Here is an 18,965-nt window from a genome sequence, read left to right on the forward strand (position 1 = left end):
TTCAAGCCTCTTCTGTGGGGGCTGAGTCTTTATTAAATTAACAAAGTTTTCAAAAGAAACAAAAAACAATCTTCCCCGCAGGCTTAAGCTGGGCACAAGTCTCCTCCTTAGGAACTGTCCCTCCCTTGGGGCCACTGCAGGAGACCCTCTCTCCCTGCAGCCTCATTCTGCAGCTTCCTACTGTCTTTACCCTGGGATCACTGGATTCAACCCAGGTGTGGCTTGTTCTGTAATCACGGTTGGCTTAGCCCCAGGCTCTCCAGACTAGGCGAAAGTCACCCTGTTACACAACTATATTATGTCATGCTAAAAAGAAAAAAAAATTCAGCCAAAAGAGCCAATGCAATTTGGGGTAGGATGTCATGGCTTACAGGGGACAAGATCTAGTGTATTTTTTAACTTTCGCAGATGTAGTCATATATGATAAAGGATCTGCTGTAGGAAGGGAAACAAGAACTACTTCACAGTGCATAATCCTACATTGTGTCCTTTGCCATAGAAATGAGATTTCACATTGAAATGGCTATGTTATACTGCTTCCTTTCTCATAAGGAAAACATCTGGGAGCTGGGAGTTGCTTTGCCATCTGCCCCTACATGTGGTAAGTCACTAGGTGGAAACTGATCGGACAAAGAATGGGTGTTGAGTCAGACAGCAGATACTGAATAGGAGGTAGAGCAAAGGAGGCAACTGAGCAACTATTGTGTTGTTAAAAGACCACTAGATTGTTTGTGGCTTTCCATTAATTTGTCTTTTTATTTCCTCTCTCTGGCCCCCATCTCAATTAATAACAGTAACATTTAGCACCAGCCCCCATCTCAATTAATAACTAACATTGAGCACCACTGTGACACTTTTCATCTTCAATGAGCTTTAAAAACATTAACTATTTAATTCTTACAATCCCCTGTGAAGTAGGAAAGTATTATCTCCTTATTATAGAGATGGAAAATGGGGACAGATAGGTTAAAAGGGACAGTCCCCGTTAAAAATTCCTACTTCTGTCACTAACAATTCCTCTGAAAACATTTTAAAAATAATAAATTTTCCACTATGGATGTTTTTTGTTTAATAGTGGCATTTCACTCATCATGAGGCAATGTCTACACTATGAGTGCTTTGCTAGTCTAGTTATACCAGTACACTATACTAGCAAAGTGCTCCTAGTATGGACACAGCTTATACTGGCAAAAAAAGCCAGTCCTCGAGGTGGAGTCTGCTAACAAGAAGGCCCTAGCCCTTTTCTACTCCCTAGGCCTTCATCTCAATATATAGAAATCAACTTTGACACCTGTGCAATGCACCAGGGCCACCCTAGACTCTGTGGTAACCAAAGCATATCTACCTGCAGACAGGTTCACCATGGTGACCAGCCTAATCACCATGCTTGAACAAAACCCACAAATCACAGTGAAGGCTTGCCTCTGACTCCCAGGACATGTGATGGCCTGTACTTTCATAACTCCCCCATGCAAAACTGCACTCTTGGTGCCTTCTAGTATTGCTCAAGCCTGCCCACGCACTCAATGAACACAAACTGTGCAGAGGGATATCAGTACATGGGATGGCACTTGATTCCTTCAGCTGGTGGAAAATACCTTCAGAAAATCAGTGTGGGAATCCCCTTCTCACTGCCTCCTCCCCTGCATGTTATCACCTCACCTCCAGGATCATATAGCTCAAGGCAGGTGGACACCTTGGCTGTTGTTACTTCACATCAGTGTCCTCAAACTCTAAGTGATCTGTTATGCCTGTCTTCACTTCCTACCTACTCTCAGGGCCAGTATGTCAGGGTGATGTTAGATAACTGAGTGGCCATGTAGTATATAAACCACCAAGGAGGGGCAAAATCTCCATCCTTTTGCAAAGAGTCAGCAAACCTATGGAACTATGAAGAGTTGGCCATAGACCATTAAATAGATATTTCAGTGATTTATGTGCCAGGACTTCAGAATGCCATTGCAGACTCATTGATCAGAGTCTTCCATCAAGAGCATGAGTGGGAACTGAACAATTCAGTCTTTTCAGATTACAGGTAAGGCTGAAATGAAGTGATTTAGCATAGGACCTTTGGGGGAGGTTATCTTGAGCCAAAATCTGTCCTTCCACCTTCTCATAGCTGTATGGATTTCACAGAGTCAGGGCAGAATATAGCCCTGTAAGCACCAGTTTGCTTAATCCTTGCTGAGAGGGAAGGGGTGAGTGAAGCATCACTGGTAATTCAGCAGTGCAATCAATGTGGATAAATAGTTATTTGTATTAGCAAACGTGAACAATAAATATTTAGTAATTGTTCATTTTTCCACAGTTTTATGCAGGCAATATAGCAGTGGGAAGTGAAATAATTAATATTTATTAGCTAATGACTAGTAAAGGGGAAAGACTGATTGAATTTACAGTAGTGAAGATGTCATCCAACAGTTTAGTACAGCAGCTAGTATAAAGCAAGTCGTGTAGCATAGTAGCTAAACATAAAGAGACACTAGGCAATATAGTTAGGGGAGAAATAAGCCTGACTAGATGACAAAGAAAAATCTACTTTGAGGAGGAAAAGTGAATGTGGCACTTGCCAGTGCATCAAGTGAGCAATGAACATGCTTCCTGCGGAGCTCTTAGAAGAATGAAAGGAAACCACAGGCAGCTCCACTTGTGCAGAATTGTCACTGCAGTGGGAGGGCCTACACACTGGAACATAGCATACAAACATCTTTTCTTCAACACAATTTATCCTATGACATCGGTAGTTCTACTCTAGTCTCCCCTATGACAGCAAGAAAGCATAAAACCTTATGATTTGTAAAAGGGACACAGCCTTATCAATTTGACCTCCATTTATCAAGTAGTAGCCTTCTGTGTTTCTTTCAGAACATATAACCCCTTTGGAGAAAATGGAATGGTCAGTGATTTGCAAATACCTAAAATAGCCAAACTGAAAACAATATCAGCACCTGTAGCCAATGAGAGTGCTTGGGTGCACACCCAGAGAATACCCTGGTTCCTGTTCGTTGAATGCTTGAGAGGTAAAGGGGAGTGAGATCCTGCATCTTGAACTGAACAGAAACCTTGCGTCATTTTCCTTTGGCTTTTGATTTTGGTTGGGCCTGAACCAAAGCCCTAACTCTTGAACATCCCTGTGCCTGGGGGAAGTTTGACTCCAGATCCAAACTTCATGGTTGCATCAAGTTTTGCTTTCAGCTCTTCATTCTTGAAAGCATGCTGCGCTGCTGTGTCTTCCTCTCTGTTCTGCTTCTGAGAAAAACAATGCTATCTTCTTGAAAAAACATCAAGATTACATTGCAACTGAGAATTTCCCATGTGTGTACCCACAGCCCGTGCTCTGACAGCAAGTTGTTGTATGTTCATGTTGCTGCATTTCTTCATCGAGCTTCAAGAATGCTCTTTGCACAGAAGCAGAAGAAATCCCCAGCCACTTGTCCTTTAGATCTCAAATAAAGATCAATGTGTCTACTGGAAAGTGTGACTGGAAACTCCACCTCACATCATCCTTCACTTTCCCTCACTTGCACTAAAATATTTCACTGTGACTTTAATGCTCTGCTTCCTCCCCTCCCCGACAGTGTTTGTTTTATGATTTTTTTACTTCCGCTCTGCATGGTAGCTTTATTTCATCTCATCCTCCACCATCAATTTTAGCCAAGTCCTGCCTGCAACAATTTCTCATTTTTATAATTAGGAAAATGTGTTCCCCTGCTGTTGCTATTAGTAATAAATAAATAATATTGTAACAATATGTAGATAATCCTTTATTTTAAAATCCACAATCTCAAGCCAACATATAATACATATAATAATACTTTGTATCCTTGCACTTGTCCCCTAAGGATCTCAAAGCATTTTACAAATATTGGCCCTGATCCTGCAAACAGATATACACATGAGTAATCCCACTGAGTTCAAAGTTAAAGTTACTCATGTGCACACGTTTAAAGGATCAGGGTTCCAATTATTCCCCATTACACCCAAAAGTGTACACTTACATTGGAATTTATTATTACACCATGAGAGGTAAGTAAGTATTCTATCCATTTTACAGGGAAGAAAACTGGCACAGAGAAGCTAAATTCCTTCCCTGAGAATAATTTTTAAAAATACCTATATTGTAAAATATGAATAGTGTATCCTATTATCAAGACTAATGCTGTTTTTAAAAGTGAATGCTTAAGCACTATATAGCTATAGGAACTATAAAGGAAATATTGTTACTGTTGTGCGGACCTGTTATTAACTTTACTGTAACACTTCCTCCTTCTCTCCGCTGAATTTCTTCAATTGGCTCAAGATATCTATCACTGGGGAAGAAGACTCACTAAGAGGAAAAAAGAAGATTTTTCATGCATAAGATGATTTTCACCTGTTTTGCCTGCCATGTTGCAATGGGATTTTCCCCCACTTTTCACAAACTATGCCACCTTAGACCGGTTAGAACTTGGATGGAAAAAAATCCAGGGTGTTATGTAGGAAGGAGTGCTGCTGATTCAGTAGGTGGCACTCTTCCCATTGAGTCATTTCTGAACCATGCCTCAACACAGATGTTCAGTAAAACGTAAGCCCTGACTGCTCATAGTTAATAATGGCAAGATCATGGTTTGTCTTATGTGCCCTTGGGAGTGTATAGTGCACCCGCCCTAACTCCACTCTGTGGGCTGCTGTTATTGCAGTTCATAGCCCGGGGTGAAAATAGACTCAGGGTGTAGAGGTGATGGAATGGATAGAAATGTGACTTTACCCCCACCCTTTGCAACATGTTGACTAGCATAGCTAGTGCCTATTCTATGCCTGTGCCTAGTAAAGAGTTGGTGCAGATTACTTCCTGCCTACCATCTCCAATCTAAAGGGGAAACCAGGAACCAGACTGTGACTGTCAGTCCCCCTTCAGTCCTTGGACTGCTCCTGGTGTAGTGAAATTGAACCCAGGGATCAATTAGGCAGATGTGCAGCAGTAAGGCATACCAGCACCATATTGCTCAGCATAAGATTATTACTATTTTAGTAATAAACCAAAGCTATTCTACTTGGCAAAAATTCTAAACACAAGTGCCCACTTTTGAGCTATGAGATGAAAGGTGCTATAAAAGGATATGATTCTGCTCCCATTTAAGTCAATAACAAAACTCTCATTGACTTCAATGGGACCAGGATCAGTTTCTAAGTGTAAAGTACTCAGAGTTTATTTAAACAGTGTTTTGTTTATAACACACATTTTTTTTCAGCTTGAAGTGAACCAGAGGTGGTAATGGTGAGAGATCATATTTCCTCATTTCCCTTAGCAATATTAAATTTATTTTTATGATGACAAGGCTTTTTCACTCCTTTGTTTGTTACTGAGATTTTGGTAGCTTCCAGAATTAGGAGATTGTATTTATCACTTGTCAGTGACAGTACCATGTTAACTCCAGCCTCAGAAACATTATCCTTCATTAGACATGTTGGCTGGATATCCATGCACCAGTGAAGTGTATGATGATGATGTTCCATAAGGTCAGAGTTAAGGTTTTGCATTGTAGCATTACAGTAAGAAATGTAGTGTGTATATTGTGTTGCTGGATATGTTGAAGTTGCATGGAATATATTTTTAGTGCATCAGTGAACGTGGTGAATATGATGTATGGTGGTTAGGGTATGTTAAAAGAAGACACCTTAAACTGGTATTTCCTTGCTTTTAAGGGTGTATATGGGGTGGATATTCCTCTTATGCAACCTTAACTGTTTTTAATCAGTTTCTTCTTGGGGGGCATATGATTTTCCTGAGAGACGTGGGGAAAAAAATTATAGAGAAATGATCAGCTTTTTAAGATTAAAGGTATACCAGGGACCTCAGAAATGTGTAGCAAAATACTAAAAAGCATAACAGTCCTATTTCATCATGCCTTATTATGGTATAATTGTCAAAATGTTACAATTACTATTTCTATTGTGATTTGTTTCTTTGTTCTTTCAGTTTAAAGTTAGCTTTTTGAAAACAATTACAATATTTTAATAATTTGAAGATAACGTGCCTTACAGAAATAACGAATGACCATAACAATAAGTGGTAGCCTTTGAAAACTTAGTTTAATGATTTTCTTGAAATTGTTGTGGAAATATGTGGCAGAATTAGGGATAGAATCCAGTTTTCATGGGTTCCAATTTAGTGTCTTAATGGCAAGATCATCCTGTAGAGCAAATGGGGTGAGATCATGAAATTAAAGACCTCAGCCTTCATCTGAGTTTCTCCCAGTATGTGGTAAAATGGGGCATTCAAAAGTAGTCTTATTTTGTGCAGAATATATTCAAGCATGCAAATTTGACCTAATTTTTTTGAGACAACATAGCTCAGTTCCCAGTTCTGCCAGAAGGGGACTGGTGAAACAGTCCTGGTCAGAAATTTTCAGATGGAACATTTTTCTGTTGGAAAATGTTGGTGTGACAAAATCAAAATGTTTTGTGGGAACATGGTAATTTTGACTTCTGACAGAACCAGGGAGGTTTCCAAAGAAAATCTGCTTAATTTCTTGCCTGCTCCCCATCTGCCTACCTGCCTTGCCAGCCCCTCTTGTAGCCCATCTGCTGGGAGCCCAGAGAGCATATTTCATTCCCTCAGTGAGAATGTTTTGGTGGTTCCAAAATGAAATATTATGGAATTTCACTTCCAATTTGGGATTAACATTTTCCCAAAACCTCTTCTTTTTTTTTTTTTTTGCAGAAGTGAAATTAAGTTTCCTAGCCAGCTCAGCTGTGAAACCTCTCAGATCCTCCATTAACTCACCTATCAATAGGAGGACTGATACTTTCCTGACTTTTGATGTCTTGCTCAATAATAGGGGCTGTGTGAAACTCACAGAATTAACATGTCAGTGGAAGAGATGAGATTTGAAGTTCTGGGGTAAAATCCAGACTACATCAAAGTCAAAACTCCTCTTCATTTCTTTGTTGAGCCTGTGTTGGTCAAGAGGTATGGAACCTTCCCTGTATTAATTGGATCATAAGATTCTTTTCGAACCATGCATTCAGAAGAACTTCTGAATGTATCAGGTGAAACCCCCTTCATGAAAAACGCCTTAGAAATCTGAGGCTCTGCCTGGGCAGCTGTAACACAAGCATGTGTTCTGCTTGCTAGTTCTGCTTGCTTTCAAACTAGCATTTTGATACCAGCATGAGTGCACAATGTCCATTGCAGGGAGGAAATCGGTAGCATTTAATATGTGGGCAAAGGAGGGGTTTAGTGTGATAGTAGATAAATTGAAAACTAAGCATGGAATGTTTTTTTCCTTGAGCAAAACCCTCCTACCCAAATCAGGACAATTCCATGAGGACTGGGCCTTTAAAAACCAACCAGAAGAAATTCACACCAAGAAAGACAGTCTAGTGGATAGGGTACAAGTCTGCGATTCAGGACACCAGATTAAGTTCTCTGGTCTGCCACAGATATCCTGTGTGACCTTGGGAAAGTTATACAGGCCTTATTTACATGGAATTTACTATGCACTCAGTTGTTGTGCATTGGCTGCTAGGCAGTACATAAACTGCAGTGATAGCATACACAGGGACAGTTTTTTCAATCCATATCATTGCATACACATGACGGGCTTTGTGCCAAATGAGTGTGCAGTATTCTGGGTGGATATCTAATGGTGCTTTGCTTCACTGCTGGTCTGTGTGCATTCTGGGATTAGACTCTCTGGGCCTCAGCTATAAAATGGGGACAATAGTCCTTCACTACTTCACAGGGCTGTTGTGAGGATAAACACATTAAAGGTTGCAAGTACTCAGATACTACTATAATGGGAGGGCCCTATAGGTACCTCAGATAGACAGATGGATGATAGATAGATATTCCCTATCTCTAGGTCCTATTTAAAATATTCTTTTGTCAAAACACACATAAAAACCACTCATGCTGGGACAGGCTCAACAGCACTCTAACCTATCAAGAGAACATAGTGGGATGCAAGCCCACCAGAAATAATCTTCTATCAGATGAGATCTAGAAGGAAATGTATATTTTTTCTCTAGATTTTTTTCATGTCCAGATGTGTCATACTTTTTTGCCGATTTTGATAAAGGCTGAAGGGAATGATCAAGAGAAATAATATGTTAATGAGCACAAGAATTTTAAGCTCAATGTCTGATGTACTTTAAAAATGTTGATAGTAGGTTGGAGAAATCCCTTTGTGTTCTCTCTGTTTTCCTTTAGTTCACACGCAGCCCAGAAACTGAAACAAATGAATAGCCATTATTTTTGTGGGATTTATGAAAACCCAATATTTTTCACTCTCTCTGCTGGCTCAATAATAGCAGTGAAGTAACACATTGTCCCAACAACTGTGATGGCAATTATCGTAGAATCATAGAAATGTAGGGCTGGAATGGACTTCGATAAGTGATAATGTCCAGACCACTACATTGTGGCAAGATCAAGTAAACCTAGACCATCCCTCACAGGTGTTTGTCCAACCTGTTCTTAAAAAGCTCTCGTGATGGGGATTCCACAACCTCCCTTGGAAGCCTATTCCAGAGCTTAACTACCCTTATAGTCGGAAGTTTTTCCTAATATCTAACCTAAATCTCCCTTGTTGCAGATTAAGCCCATTACTTCTTGTCCTACGTTCAGGGGATATGGAAAATAATTGATCATCGTCCTTTTTATAACAGACCTTAACATATTTGAAGATTATTATCAAGTCCCTCCTCAGTCTTCTTTTCTCAAGACTAAACATGTCGGGTTTTTTTAAACTGTTCCTCATAGGTCAGCTTTTCTATACCGTTTATCATTTTTGTTGCACTTCTCTGGACTTCCTCCAATTTGTCCCCATCTTTCCTTAAGTGTGGAGCTCAGAATTGGACACAGTACTCCAGCTGAGGCCTCACCAGTGCCGAGTAGAGCATGAAAATTACCTCCCTTGTTTTACATATGACACTCCTGTTAATACCCCTCAGAATGATATTAGCCTTTTTTTCAGCTGCATCGCATTGTTGACTCATGTTCACTTTGTGATCCCCTATAACCTCTAGATCCTTTTCAGTAGTATCACTACCTAGCCAATTATTCCCGGTTTTGTATGTTGTGCATTTGATTTTTTCTTCCTAAGTGAAGTACTTTGTACTTTTCTTTATTTAATTTCATTTTGTTGAATTCTGACCAATTCTCCAATTTGTCAAGTTCATTTTAAATTCTAATCCTGTCCTCCAAAATGCTAGCAGACCTCCCAGCGTGTTGTCATTTGCAATCTTATAAGCATACTCCCACTCCACTAACTAAGTCATTAATGAAAATATTGAATAGTACTGGACCCAGAACTGACCGCCGCCAGGCCCCAGTAGAGACGTCCTCCCAGTTTGATAACAAACCATTGATAACTACTCTTGAATATGCTCTTTCAACCAGTTGTACACCCACCTTGAATTAATTTAATCTAGACACGTTTTCCTGGTTTGCATATGATAATGTCATGTAAGTCTGTATCAAAAGCTTACTAAAATCAAGATATAAGAATGATACTGGTGCAGAAATGGATGCATTTTGATGGAAACAGTTGAAATCGTTTCAAAACACATGATGGGGAAAACATGCTTGCCAAGTGGAAAATGATAAAGTAAGGAAAACGTATCTCCCACCATCTGGAAGAGTAAAATCAATTTAAAACACCTTGATAGGAATTTTGTCAATCATATTACTCGAATTGGTGCAGAAGTATCACGGTATGTGTATGGCCTTAAGTATAAAATGGATGCATGTATTTTAGAAAAGTACTCAATTACTTTGGGCCAATTTGTAGAGGCTGATAACCTCTTGCTTTCATTCCGATAGATAGACGACGATGTTGATAGACGCTGAGCACTCACAACTCTTATTTTGTTCATTGCAAGTTGTGGATGCTCAGCACCTTTCAGAATTTGGCCTAAAATGGATAAGATTAATTCAACCTTGAACATTAATAATAATAATAATTAATTTTTCCCATAGAGTCCAAAACATGCTAGGAACTGTGCAAACATCAAAGAAGGCATGGACTCACTGCTTCAAAGAGCTTATATTCAGAGGCCCTGCTCCTGCCAGCACTTATGCATGTGATTAACTTTATTCATCTAAATAGACTCATTGACTAAGGTCTGATCCTGCAAGCTGTTCTGTGAGAATGGACCTCTTGTCCCTGTGCTAAGCCCCCTGATTTCAATGGGATTGTGTGTGGGCACAGAGGTCTGCCCACAAGGAACAGCTTGCATGACTGGGCCCTAAAAATATAAGACAGCCATGAAAGAATGGTACGGCAAAGAGGTAAAACGCACAAGTAAAGTGATTAGAGCAGGGATTGATCCCATCTTGAGAATACAGTGTTTGATAACATAGGATTTCTTTGTTTGGTGGTTGTTCTAAACTATGTAAACTGTTCACAGTTACCCCTCAATCTTGTCATTATCAGAGGTCTAGATTCTTGTTGATGTCACAGTACAAATGAGTCGTCTTTGAATGTAGAGAGGTTAGTAGCCTTGCGGCCCATCTCCGGAAGAAGAGAGATGATTGTGAGAGAAGTGGACAGATTTGCAAGTGCTAATTTTTGATGGGGATATTATGGGGGGGGGGCAGAAGAGTGAGTAGGTTTTGTGCCTAGGCTAGTGTGATTTTGACAGTATTACAGGGCTGTGGCCTTAAAGACATGCTTAACTTTCAAGAATTAATGGTCCTAATTAGTTTATGGGACCATGTAAGTGTTTGCAAGATCATGACCTAGACCCCCCTAAAGTTGATAAGATATTGGTACAGATAATAAATGTATGTGTGTGAGAGTCAATCTTGTATTACTTTCCATAATGTTAACATATTTTCATAGGGTAGCAAGTAAACCTTGAGATTTGCCGGTGCAACTGAATGAAGAAATGGCTGCCCGGTTGTAGAAAACTCCATTCCAGGATTTCAGGAAAGCTTTCTGAGTGACACATTGACATCATTGGAGGCGTGACTAAGGATGGAGGCGGGGGCTCAGCGCTGAAATGCTGCTGTGCAGAGCTGGAATTACTCTGTAACAGCAACAGTAAAGCCATAGCAGATTGCAAAGTGATAGCAGCAGACAACAGTGAGCAACTGGTGTCTATACTGGTTGGGTTGAAATTAGCTCCAGTTACTTCAAATGTGCTTTGGGAAGCAGTTTTTAATCTTTGTATTAGGTAAGCATAAGCAGAGTTCTTTACTCTCCTTTTTTGAAGACGTTTAAGAACCGATCAGGTGCTTAATGTTTGTTCTTGTACTGAAGGGGTCTCTTTAATCTCTTGTTTTAAGGTCTAAGCTTAATGGTTGCTTTGCCAGATGCAAATAACATTTGTATTATGAACTGAAATGCTGTTTTACTGCTAATACTTTCATAGAGAGCATAGTGATGGACTTTTATTTGCCTCTTTGCAGTTTAACTCTGCAACAAGTTAACTTCATGAAATGCTTATATACGTACTATGCTGAATTATAGGCAGAAGAGCATTCTCTTGAATTCTCTAGTAAAATAGGTAAAGCCAGTTATAATTTGCTGGCAATTGTACAACTTCCAGTTAAGTAATTGTGCCATCCTTGAATTGTCGGTCTTGCTTAATGCAGAGATTTCTTTCTTGCGTGCTGGAACGTTGTTTGCTCCACTTGAAATGCCAAGGAGTTTTAAAAGCACTTCATGCAAGAAGTTTGTGTCTAGAGTTGCATTATATTTTAGTTTTCTGACTGAGATGCTGACTGTGTTCCAAGCCTGTCAATCAGTCTGCAACAGCAACAGCAAGCACATGGCAGTTTGCAGAGAGCTCTGAGGCAGAGCCATTGCTTTCTGCCTCTCCCTTGCTTGGAAGTAGTTCCAGTTATTGTAGATGTGGCTTGAAAATAAGTGTCTCTTCATTATTATCTTTTCTTTTCTTTTTTTGTTCTAGGCATTCTCATTGCACTTTGGCTGCACGGAGGTCGGAGAGCTTGCAGCAGGACCATGTGGTGAAGCAAAGCTGGATTCCGGGACGTTGTGCACCACGCAAGTTCAGTGTGGAGGGCTCGTGTGACTATCCCAGTCAGAGAAGGGAAATAAAAGTCGAAGTCGGTGGAAGAAAGGAGGAATCCTGTATTCCTTGCTCTTTTGTATCTTGTTGGAGATCTTCACGTTGCTGCTACTGCAAGTAACTCTGTAGCTGCTTCTGCTCCTCGGCGTCTGCAGGCAGCAATTGTGCCTGCATCTTGCGATTTTTATCCTCCACTAGCTTGAGATGAAGTATTTGCAGCAGGGGCTTGATTGTCGTCACCTATAACAGGAGAGAGAGAGACAGACTTGCAGCCGGAGAAATTGCTTCCTTCGGAATCCCACCACCGAGTGATTTACTTCTCTCAAGAGAATTGTGCCCACTCAATGAACAAGTGAGTTAGGGTAACGCAACCGTTGAATGTTTGTTTCTTTGAGCGGGGGGAGGGGGGTAGAAGTGGATTTCCCTCCGCTCGGTGCATAGGACTTGGTGATCTCTGTGTGCTTTGCAGAGAGGAGAAAATACGGAAGAATTATCCTCTCCAACCAAAAGAGGGCTGGAAAAAAAGAGTGGGGGGCCACAGTCTCCTCTGAGAGGGAAACGAAACCCACCCTTCTCCAACATTTAATGCTTAACAGTTGCGCTGCCCTATGGATCTCCAGTGTGGTGGTTTTAAATGGATTTCCCATTAGTGACTTCTTGGAAATAAGTAAGTCCTTAATTACGTTCACGTTCTTACTCAGCTGGGTTAAAACGATGGGTTCTGCCTGCAGCCGCCGCCTTTTGCACGTGTCGAGTTGGAGGAGTTAGCAGGTGCCGTTGCATTTCCCCCCTTAATCTTGTGGGCCAGGGGAAGGGGAGATCAGGCTGCTCCCAGCCAGGTGCTGGTGCTGAGGTCCAACTTAGGCTCATGTGGGCCTGTTTTTTTTTGTTTGTTTGTTTTTAAACTGACGTTCAGGGTTATGTTTTAATCCTGGGGCTCTGAACTTGCTCTGGCCAGGGAGCAGGCTTGAGTGTGCAGAGGGGCGGGGCGGCTGGAATCAATGGCTTAGAGATCCTTGCAAACCTGGGCTGTGCATTGCTAATGGCTGGGACCGGGTGGGGGGTGGGTGTGTGTGTGTGAAAACCTTGTGCCCCAGTTAGCCCGTAATGATCGCGGGAGAAGAGTGGTGGGAAGCCGCGGTGTAGGTCCTTCACCGGAGGTTGGTTTTGATCTGTGGTTAAAAGGACACTCTGCCAAGGGACTAGTAGGCTAAACGCGGGGTGTGTGGAGCGGAGAAGGGGTCCTTTCAGTGTCACAGCCTGACAGTCCTGGGAACGGGGGGGATGTTTAAAGTGAGACCTTAAGCGCTTCATTGAAACACCTAGCAAAATCCTCCATCCGGGCAGAGCTTTCTGAAAACTGCACTCATGAATCCAAAAGGAGAGAGCTGTCCTCCAATTCTGGGTCGGGTTTGGCAGGGCAGTGGAGGTCGGGAGGTTAAAATGATGGGATAAGAGGAGAGAAACGTTCCCCTCCCCCTCCTTTCCCCCTCCCTCAGAAAGCCCACAGGGGAAAAAAAAAAACCCTGTGCACATAGCAGCACACCCAGACCTTTCAGTGCTGTGCTTGAAAGGCACAGGCAGAGGGAGGGGGAGCGCGAGGGAGGGAGGGCGCTGCCGCTTTAAGTATTGGAAAGTCCGCCCTCCTGAGGTAATGGTAACCTCAGTCTCTTCCCCTCCTCCTGCAAAAGGGGGGAAAAAGCCCTTGTTTTCATTCATAACTTTTTCCTCTTCCTTCCTCTCCGTCAGCTATTTATTCATCGCTTCACTCAGCTCAGATTGCAGAGGGCGCAGCTCCACCACCGTAGCTTTAAGTGTGGCGATACTTTGCTTCCTTCCCCCCACACCTTTCTGTGTATCAAACAAGAGCAAGTTAAAACGCAGCATGCAGATGGTTGTAGAATTTATTCAGACGGGGATGCTGTCTTTTTGAAGCTGATCCGGGAGGAAAAAAGGGGGGCAGTCGGGGAGAACTGGAGAACTGGTTTGGAGGAAATGCTGACATACTGTACATTGTGCTAAAATCTGCAGTGGTTCTGAGCTTGGGCACAAAAAAATGGGATCTTACACTTTTGTTTGCTTTACCTTTTGGAAAAAGTAATTTTTAGATCTTATTTGCAGTGGGGGTATTTGGTTCTTTCCATCAGAAACTATTATGTGGTGTGCAGCTGCCTTTTTTTGTCTGTCTTTTTTGTAATTTGTATTGTCCGTCTGAGTGTTTTATTAATATTGCATTTTTTTCAGAGATGGCACTTGTCCTACTCTTTTAAAAATAGTGTAATCATTCTTCCCCTGAAAGTCCCACTTTTGATCTCTGCAGCTGTATGTCTTTCCCTTTCTGTGTTCATTCATCCCTAGCACTTTGTGTGCTCATATTAAGACTTATGAAAAGAAGAGCCTTGTTATGTGGGATGAATAAAGACTGACTGAATAGGGGTGGGGTTTTGTAATCTTAAAACCCTAGGTCCTACACAGGTGATATTTAAGCATAAAAGGAGACCTTTGGCCTCTGGTTTGTTTAATGCTTTCTATGCCCCAGTGTAAATTTGAGATAAGTAGTTAGTAGTTTTTTTTTTTTTTTTTTTTCCAAATTCTACAACTGCCTATTGAAGCAGTGTCTCTTAACAGGATTTCAGTGTACTTTTGCTCTTCTCCTCCCCTGTGTATTCATCCTCTCTCTCCTTTTTCTTTCTTGAATTGGGAATATCTCCATGTCAAATATGCTCTGGATATGCAAGACAAACTTACTTTTTCCAGGGTTATTGGATAAGTTGATTTGGCATGTATTCCAGACTGAAAAAGGAAAAACATGATTGTATGCAATTTTACTTTTTTGTGGGGCTGGGGGGAATAAATCTTCCGTTAGCTGTTGGTGCAGGAAAGTAAATGTTTGTTTTCCCACGATGCTTTGTGATCACTACAATGATGTATAAACAATCTGCCCTCCTTGCCTCCTCCCCCCCATTACATTTTATATAGGTACAGCCCCTTTGCAGAATTGTCCAAATCAACATTGCAATAGTCTGTGTCAGTAACTTGAGATAAAAAGATGTAAAAATGAATAAATAGCTCCAGTTACATTTGTTTTATTTTTATCTATCTTCCAAAATTAGTCTGAAGAGCTTTAATTAAAATTTTTTTCCCTAGAGTAGCTTGTGAAAACTGAGATGTATTTTTTAATTTATTTTTTCATGAGAAAAGGTACATGAGAAGACATAAATGTGTTCCAGTTTTATTTTACTACCTCATCTCCCCACACACCCAGCCCTGTAGTCTCAAAACACTTGAGAGCTGTTGTATAACATGTTGTTATTTACATCTGGTGTCTTACTTTAATAACGAGTTTGTTACATTATTTGGAACCTGTGAGCTTTCTACTGGGAAATATCCTTCAGTTTCCGACATTTTTGTCGGATTTACTTAGGGATTTCTTAATGGATGCATGTTTCGTTTTAAAGATGGATCATAAGCTTAAGGCAAGGGCAGGTACTGGAGTACATTTATGATACAGCATTCACAGACTGACAGAAAAGCAAGAGTTTGTGCAAATTTCATTATGCAGAATATAAATCTGATACTGTTCATTCAGGTATCTAACTTGATTTGGAGTACTCAGTATTACTGTTGCTGATCTGTTCAGTAACGAGAGAGGCATTTATTTCCCATACCTTGCCAACTAAACATACAGGTTAATACTTCCTTTATTTGTTTTTAATGGAAAAAGTTCTGATTTTAAATGGCACAGGGTCTCCTCTTACATTCCACATCTGTCATGCCAGACCCAGACTCCTCACCCTCTCTCCCTCCTTCCTTCCCCTTCCCCAATTGGCCTTTGGCCAGGTCTTCAGCATCGTTGTAATCCACTGCTGAAGGAGATCATTACCAAGTGGTTAGGGCAATTTGTGGCTTGCCATGACATTTTTATTTTTAAAAGCTTCCTGTGACTTATTCCTTTTTCACCTTTGATTTTCTCTTTTTTTAAACTTTTTTTTCTCAGGATTTCAGATGCATGCCAGGTTCCCACTGAATGCCAGAAGTAGAGATCGCTACAGATGGAGCCCCAAAGTCAACATGGCAGTGGCGGTTCATTAGTTGTAATCCAGCAGCCTTCCTTGGACAGCAGGCAAAGGTTGGACTATGAAAGAGAAATTCAGCCGACAGCTATCTTGTCATTGGACCAGATCAAGGCCATAAGGGGCAGCAATGAGTATACCGAAGGCCCATCTGTGGTGAAAAAGTCTGGTCCCCGGACAGCACCAAGACAAGAAAAGCATGAAAGGACTCATGAAATTGTACCAATTAATGTGAATAATAATTATGAGCACAGACCCAGCCACTTGGGACCCGTGGCACACCAACATAACGCCAGGGCTCCTGTGTTGAGCAGATCGACTAGCACTGGAAGTGCGGCTAGTTCTGGAAGCAACAGCAGTGCTTCTTCAGAGCAGGGGTTGTTGGGCAGATCGCCCCTATCTAGGCCAGGTTCAAGCCACAGATCTGAAAGGACAATCCGGACGCAGCCCAAGCAGTCATCTTTGATGGTAGATGATCTGAAGGGTCCCTTGAAAGAGGACTTGACGCAGCACAAGTTTATCTGTGAACAATGTGGGAAGTGCAAGTGTGGTGAGTGCACAGACCCGAGGGCCTTACCTTCTTGTTTGGCCTGCAACAGGAAGTGCTTGTGCTCTGCAGAGAGCATGGTGGAGTACAGCACCTGCATGTGCCTGATCAAAGGGATCTTCTACCACTGTTCCAATGATGATGAAGGGGACTCGTATGCGGATAATCCCTGCTCTTGTTCCCAGGCACATTGCTGTTCTAGGTACCTGTGCATGGGAGCAATGTCCTTGTTTTTGCCTTGCTTGCTCTGCTATCCTCCTGCTAAGGGATGCCTGAAGCTGTGTCGAGGGTGTTATGACCGGATCAATCGTCCTGGTTGCCGATGTAAGAACTCCAACACTGTCTATTGTAAACTGGAGAGCTGCCCGTCTCGGAGTCAGGGGAAGCCCTCATAATTTTGGAGGGAGACTTCACTTCTTCAAACACTTGCTTTCAGGTTGTGGCTAGTTTTCTGTTGGTGTGGGGATTTACCCCCACCCTCCTTCCCTTCCTTCTCCACTTTATGTACCCAAGTTCTTTCCTTTGCACCCTTCGTATCCCCTCTCTCAACTCAGACAGGTGTGGAGTATTTTACTCAGTCATGTTTATTTCAGTCTTTGGTAAGCATGGACCGTGTGCCTGCGTTTGGCTCCTCAGCTTGACAGGGCCTCTTAGGTTTGTAAGTAATCAATACATGAAAGAGGCAGTGAGGGCTAATGGGCTTCTCTGCAGCCTTTGCTCTGCAAACAACTTCCCCAGTGTGTCCTTTTGTTCTCTGCAACTGTGTGTCTTTTTGGTTCCAAGAAATAATTCTACCTTATTTAATGAGCAAGCTGGATTAATCTTGAGGGGGTTGGAACCGTAGAAAATATAAGGCTGTCTTTTACTTAATACTGCTTTTCCCTCTGTTTCCCAACCCTCTTTGGAATTGTCTCAGTCCAGAGACTGGCCTGGCTGGTACATTTTATTTTTTTTTTCTTTTAAATGTAGTTTTGGTTTTTACTTCACTATATAGATCTTCACATTGGAGACATTATGACTGCAATTTGTTCATCTGTTTCTCTTGCTTTCAAATCTGTGAAGGACATCACCCACTCCACCTCTTTCCCCATGTTTCTGTGGTCATTGAGATCCTTTTGATACTGATGTTAAAGTTGGTGTTTGCATATCTGAATAATTTTCAGGTGTCATTGAATTAAGTTACCTAAATTTTCCTGGATCTTTAACACTTCTCTTATTCTCTTGGTTAGTGAATTTAGCTCTGCCTTGTGCTTCATAACTTCAATGTGTTCCATGTTTTATTGCCTTAGCCACAAATTGTGGTCTTTTTTTTTTGTATATTTTATGTATAAAACACAAAGTTGAATTCTGACTATTTTTAAGACAAAAAGTCTGTTTAAAACTTTTTTTATTGTAAAGAATATTTATTATGTGAATCTCTATTATTTTATGATATTTATTGCAAAGGACTGTTTGAAAAATGTACTCATGTCTGAATATAACAAAATATCAATACTTAACAAAAATAAGGGTGACACAAAGAAAGTACATATGTTAACTATAATGCAGAAAATATATTAATTAATGAAAATGTCTCTTGAGTTTTTCATTTTAATATACTGGTAGGTTGTGTTATGATTTCCATGTCCATATTGCTATAAGTGTCTTGCTATTTTTTTTCCTCCTTGTGCACTGTCGGGGTGGTTGAATAACCAATACTGTGAAGACACTAGTATGTGTTCATCTTGTTTGCCTAATTCTGGTGTGGAAAATTCATTATCAAATGAGTTTTCACTATGAGATATTTAATAAAATTGAATGTGTGTAATTTGCTTGATGTTGCCAAGACGTTTAGGCCACATGTATTTATCAGAGCATTCTGGAAATGCAACTATAGACAAGGACCCCTCACTTGAATAATTCTTTTTGTATTGTTTTCTATAGAATATCAAATTAACATGCAGAAAAAGCAAGAGTAGAGGGGTAAAAATAGTCTTGGTGAAGTCTGTTCGCTCAGGAAACCTAAGTTGTTGTTTTTCCCTGTTGTAATTTGACTTTCCCAACCACAACTGACCTCCCCGTTCCTTCTAATTTAAACTCTCTTGAAAGTAATATAGGTGTCACAGCTATTTGCTGAATTCATTCATATTTAAGTGGTCAGAAATAGGCTTTGCATTAGGATTATGGAGAGTCTCCCACTTCCATTGGTGCGATTCAAGTCCTCCCTAATAGCAGAATCTAAGTAGCAGTATCAAGTATCAGAGGGGTAGCTGTGCTAGTCTGTATCCACAAAAACAATGAGGAGTCCGGTGGCGCCTTAAAAACTAACAGATTTATTTGGGCAT

General features: G+C 41.0%; 1 protein-coding gene across 5 annotated transcripts; it reads left to right on the forward strand.

Annotated features, from left to right (window-relative positions):
• The first annotated feature begins 11,007 nt into the window (after positions 1 to 11,007).
• SPRY1 (sprouty RTK signaling antagonist 1) lies at positions 11,008 to 18,460 on the forward strand. 5 transcript variants are annotated; one of them, XM_073341074.2, is made up of 4 exons: positions 11,008 to 11,163; positions 11,902 to 12,373; positions 12,491 to 12,688; positions 16,019 to 18,460. In XM_073341074.2, exon 4 carries the CDS (start codon positions 16,074 to 16,076, stop codon positions 17,034 to 17,036), a length of 963 nt encoding a protein of 320 aa, XP_073197175.1. In that variant the 5' UTR covers positions 11,008 to 11,163; positions 11,902 to 12,373; positions 12,491 to 12,688; positions 16,019 to 16,073; the 3' UTR covers positions 17,037 to 18,460. The 5 variants fall into 5 exon arrangements, with proteins under 5 accessions (XP_073197175.1, XP_073197174.1, XP_073197173.1 ...); XM_073341073.2 differs by having other exon boundaries at positions 11,902 to 12,688; XM_073341072.2 differs by lacking the exon at positions 12,491 to 12,688.
• Positions 18,461 to 18,965: the final 505 nt, after the last annotated feature.

This window comes from Lepidochelys kempii, chromosome 4, assembly GCF_965140285.1.
Source record: "Lepidochelys kempii isolate rLepKem1 chromosome 4, rLepKem1.hap1, whole genome shotgun sequence".
Taxonomy (NCBI): Eukaryota; Metazoa; Chordata; order Testudines; family Cheloniidae; genus Lepidochelys; species Lepidochelys kempii.

What these genes read in the sequence shown, in the direction of transcription:
- SPRY1 (XM_073341073.2), top strand. Translation starts at nt 16,074, where the DNA reads ATGGAGCCCCAAAGTCAACATGGCAGTGGCGGTTCATTAGTTGTAATC.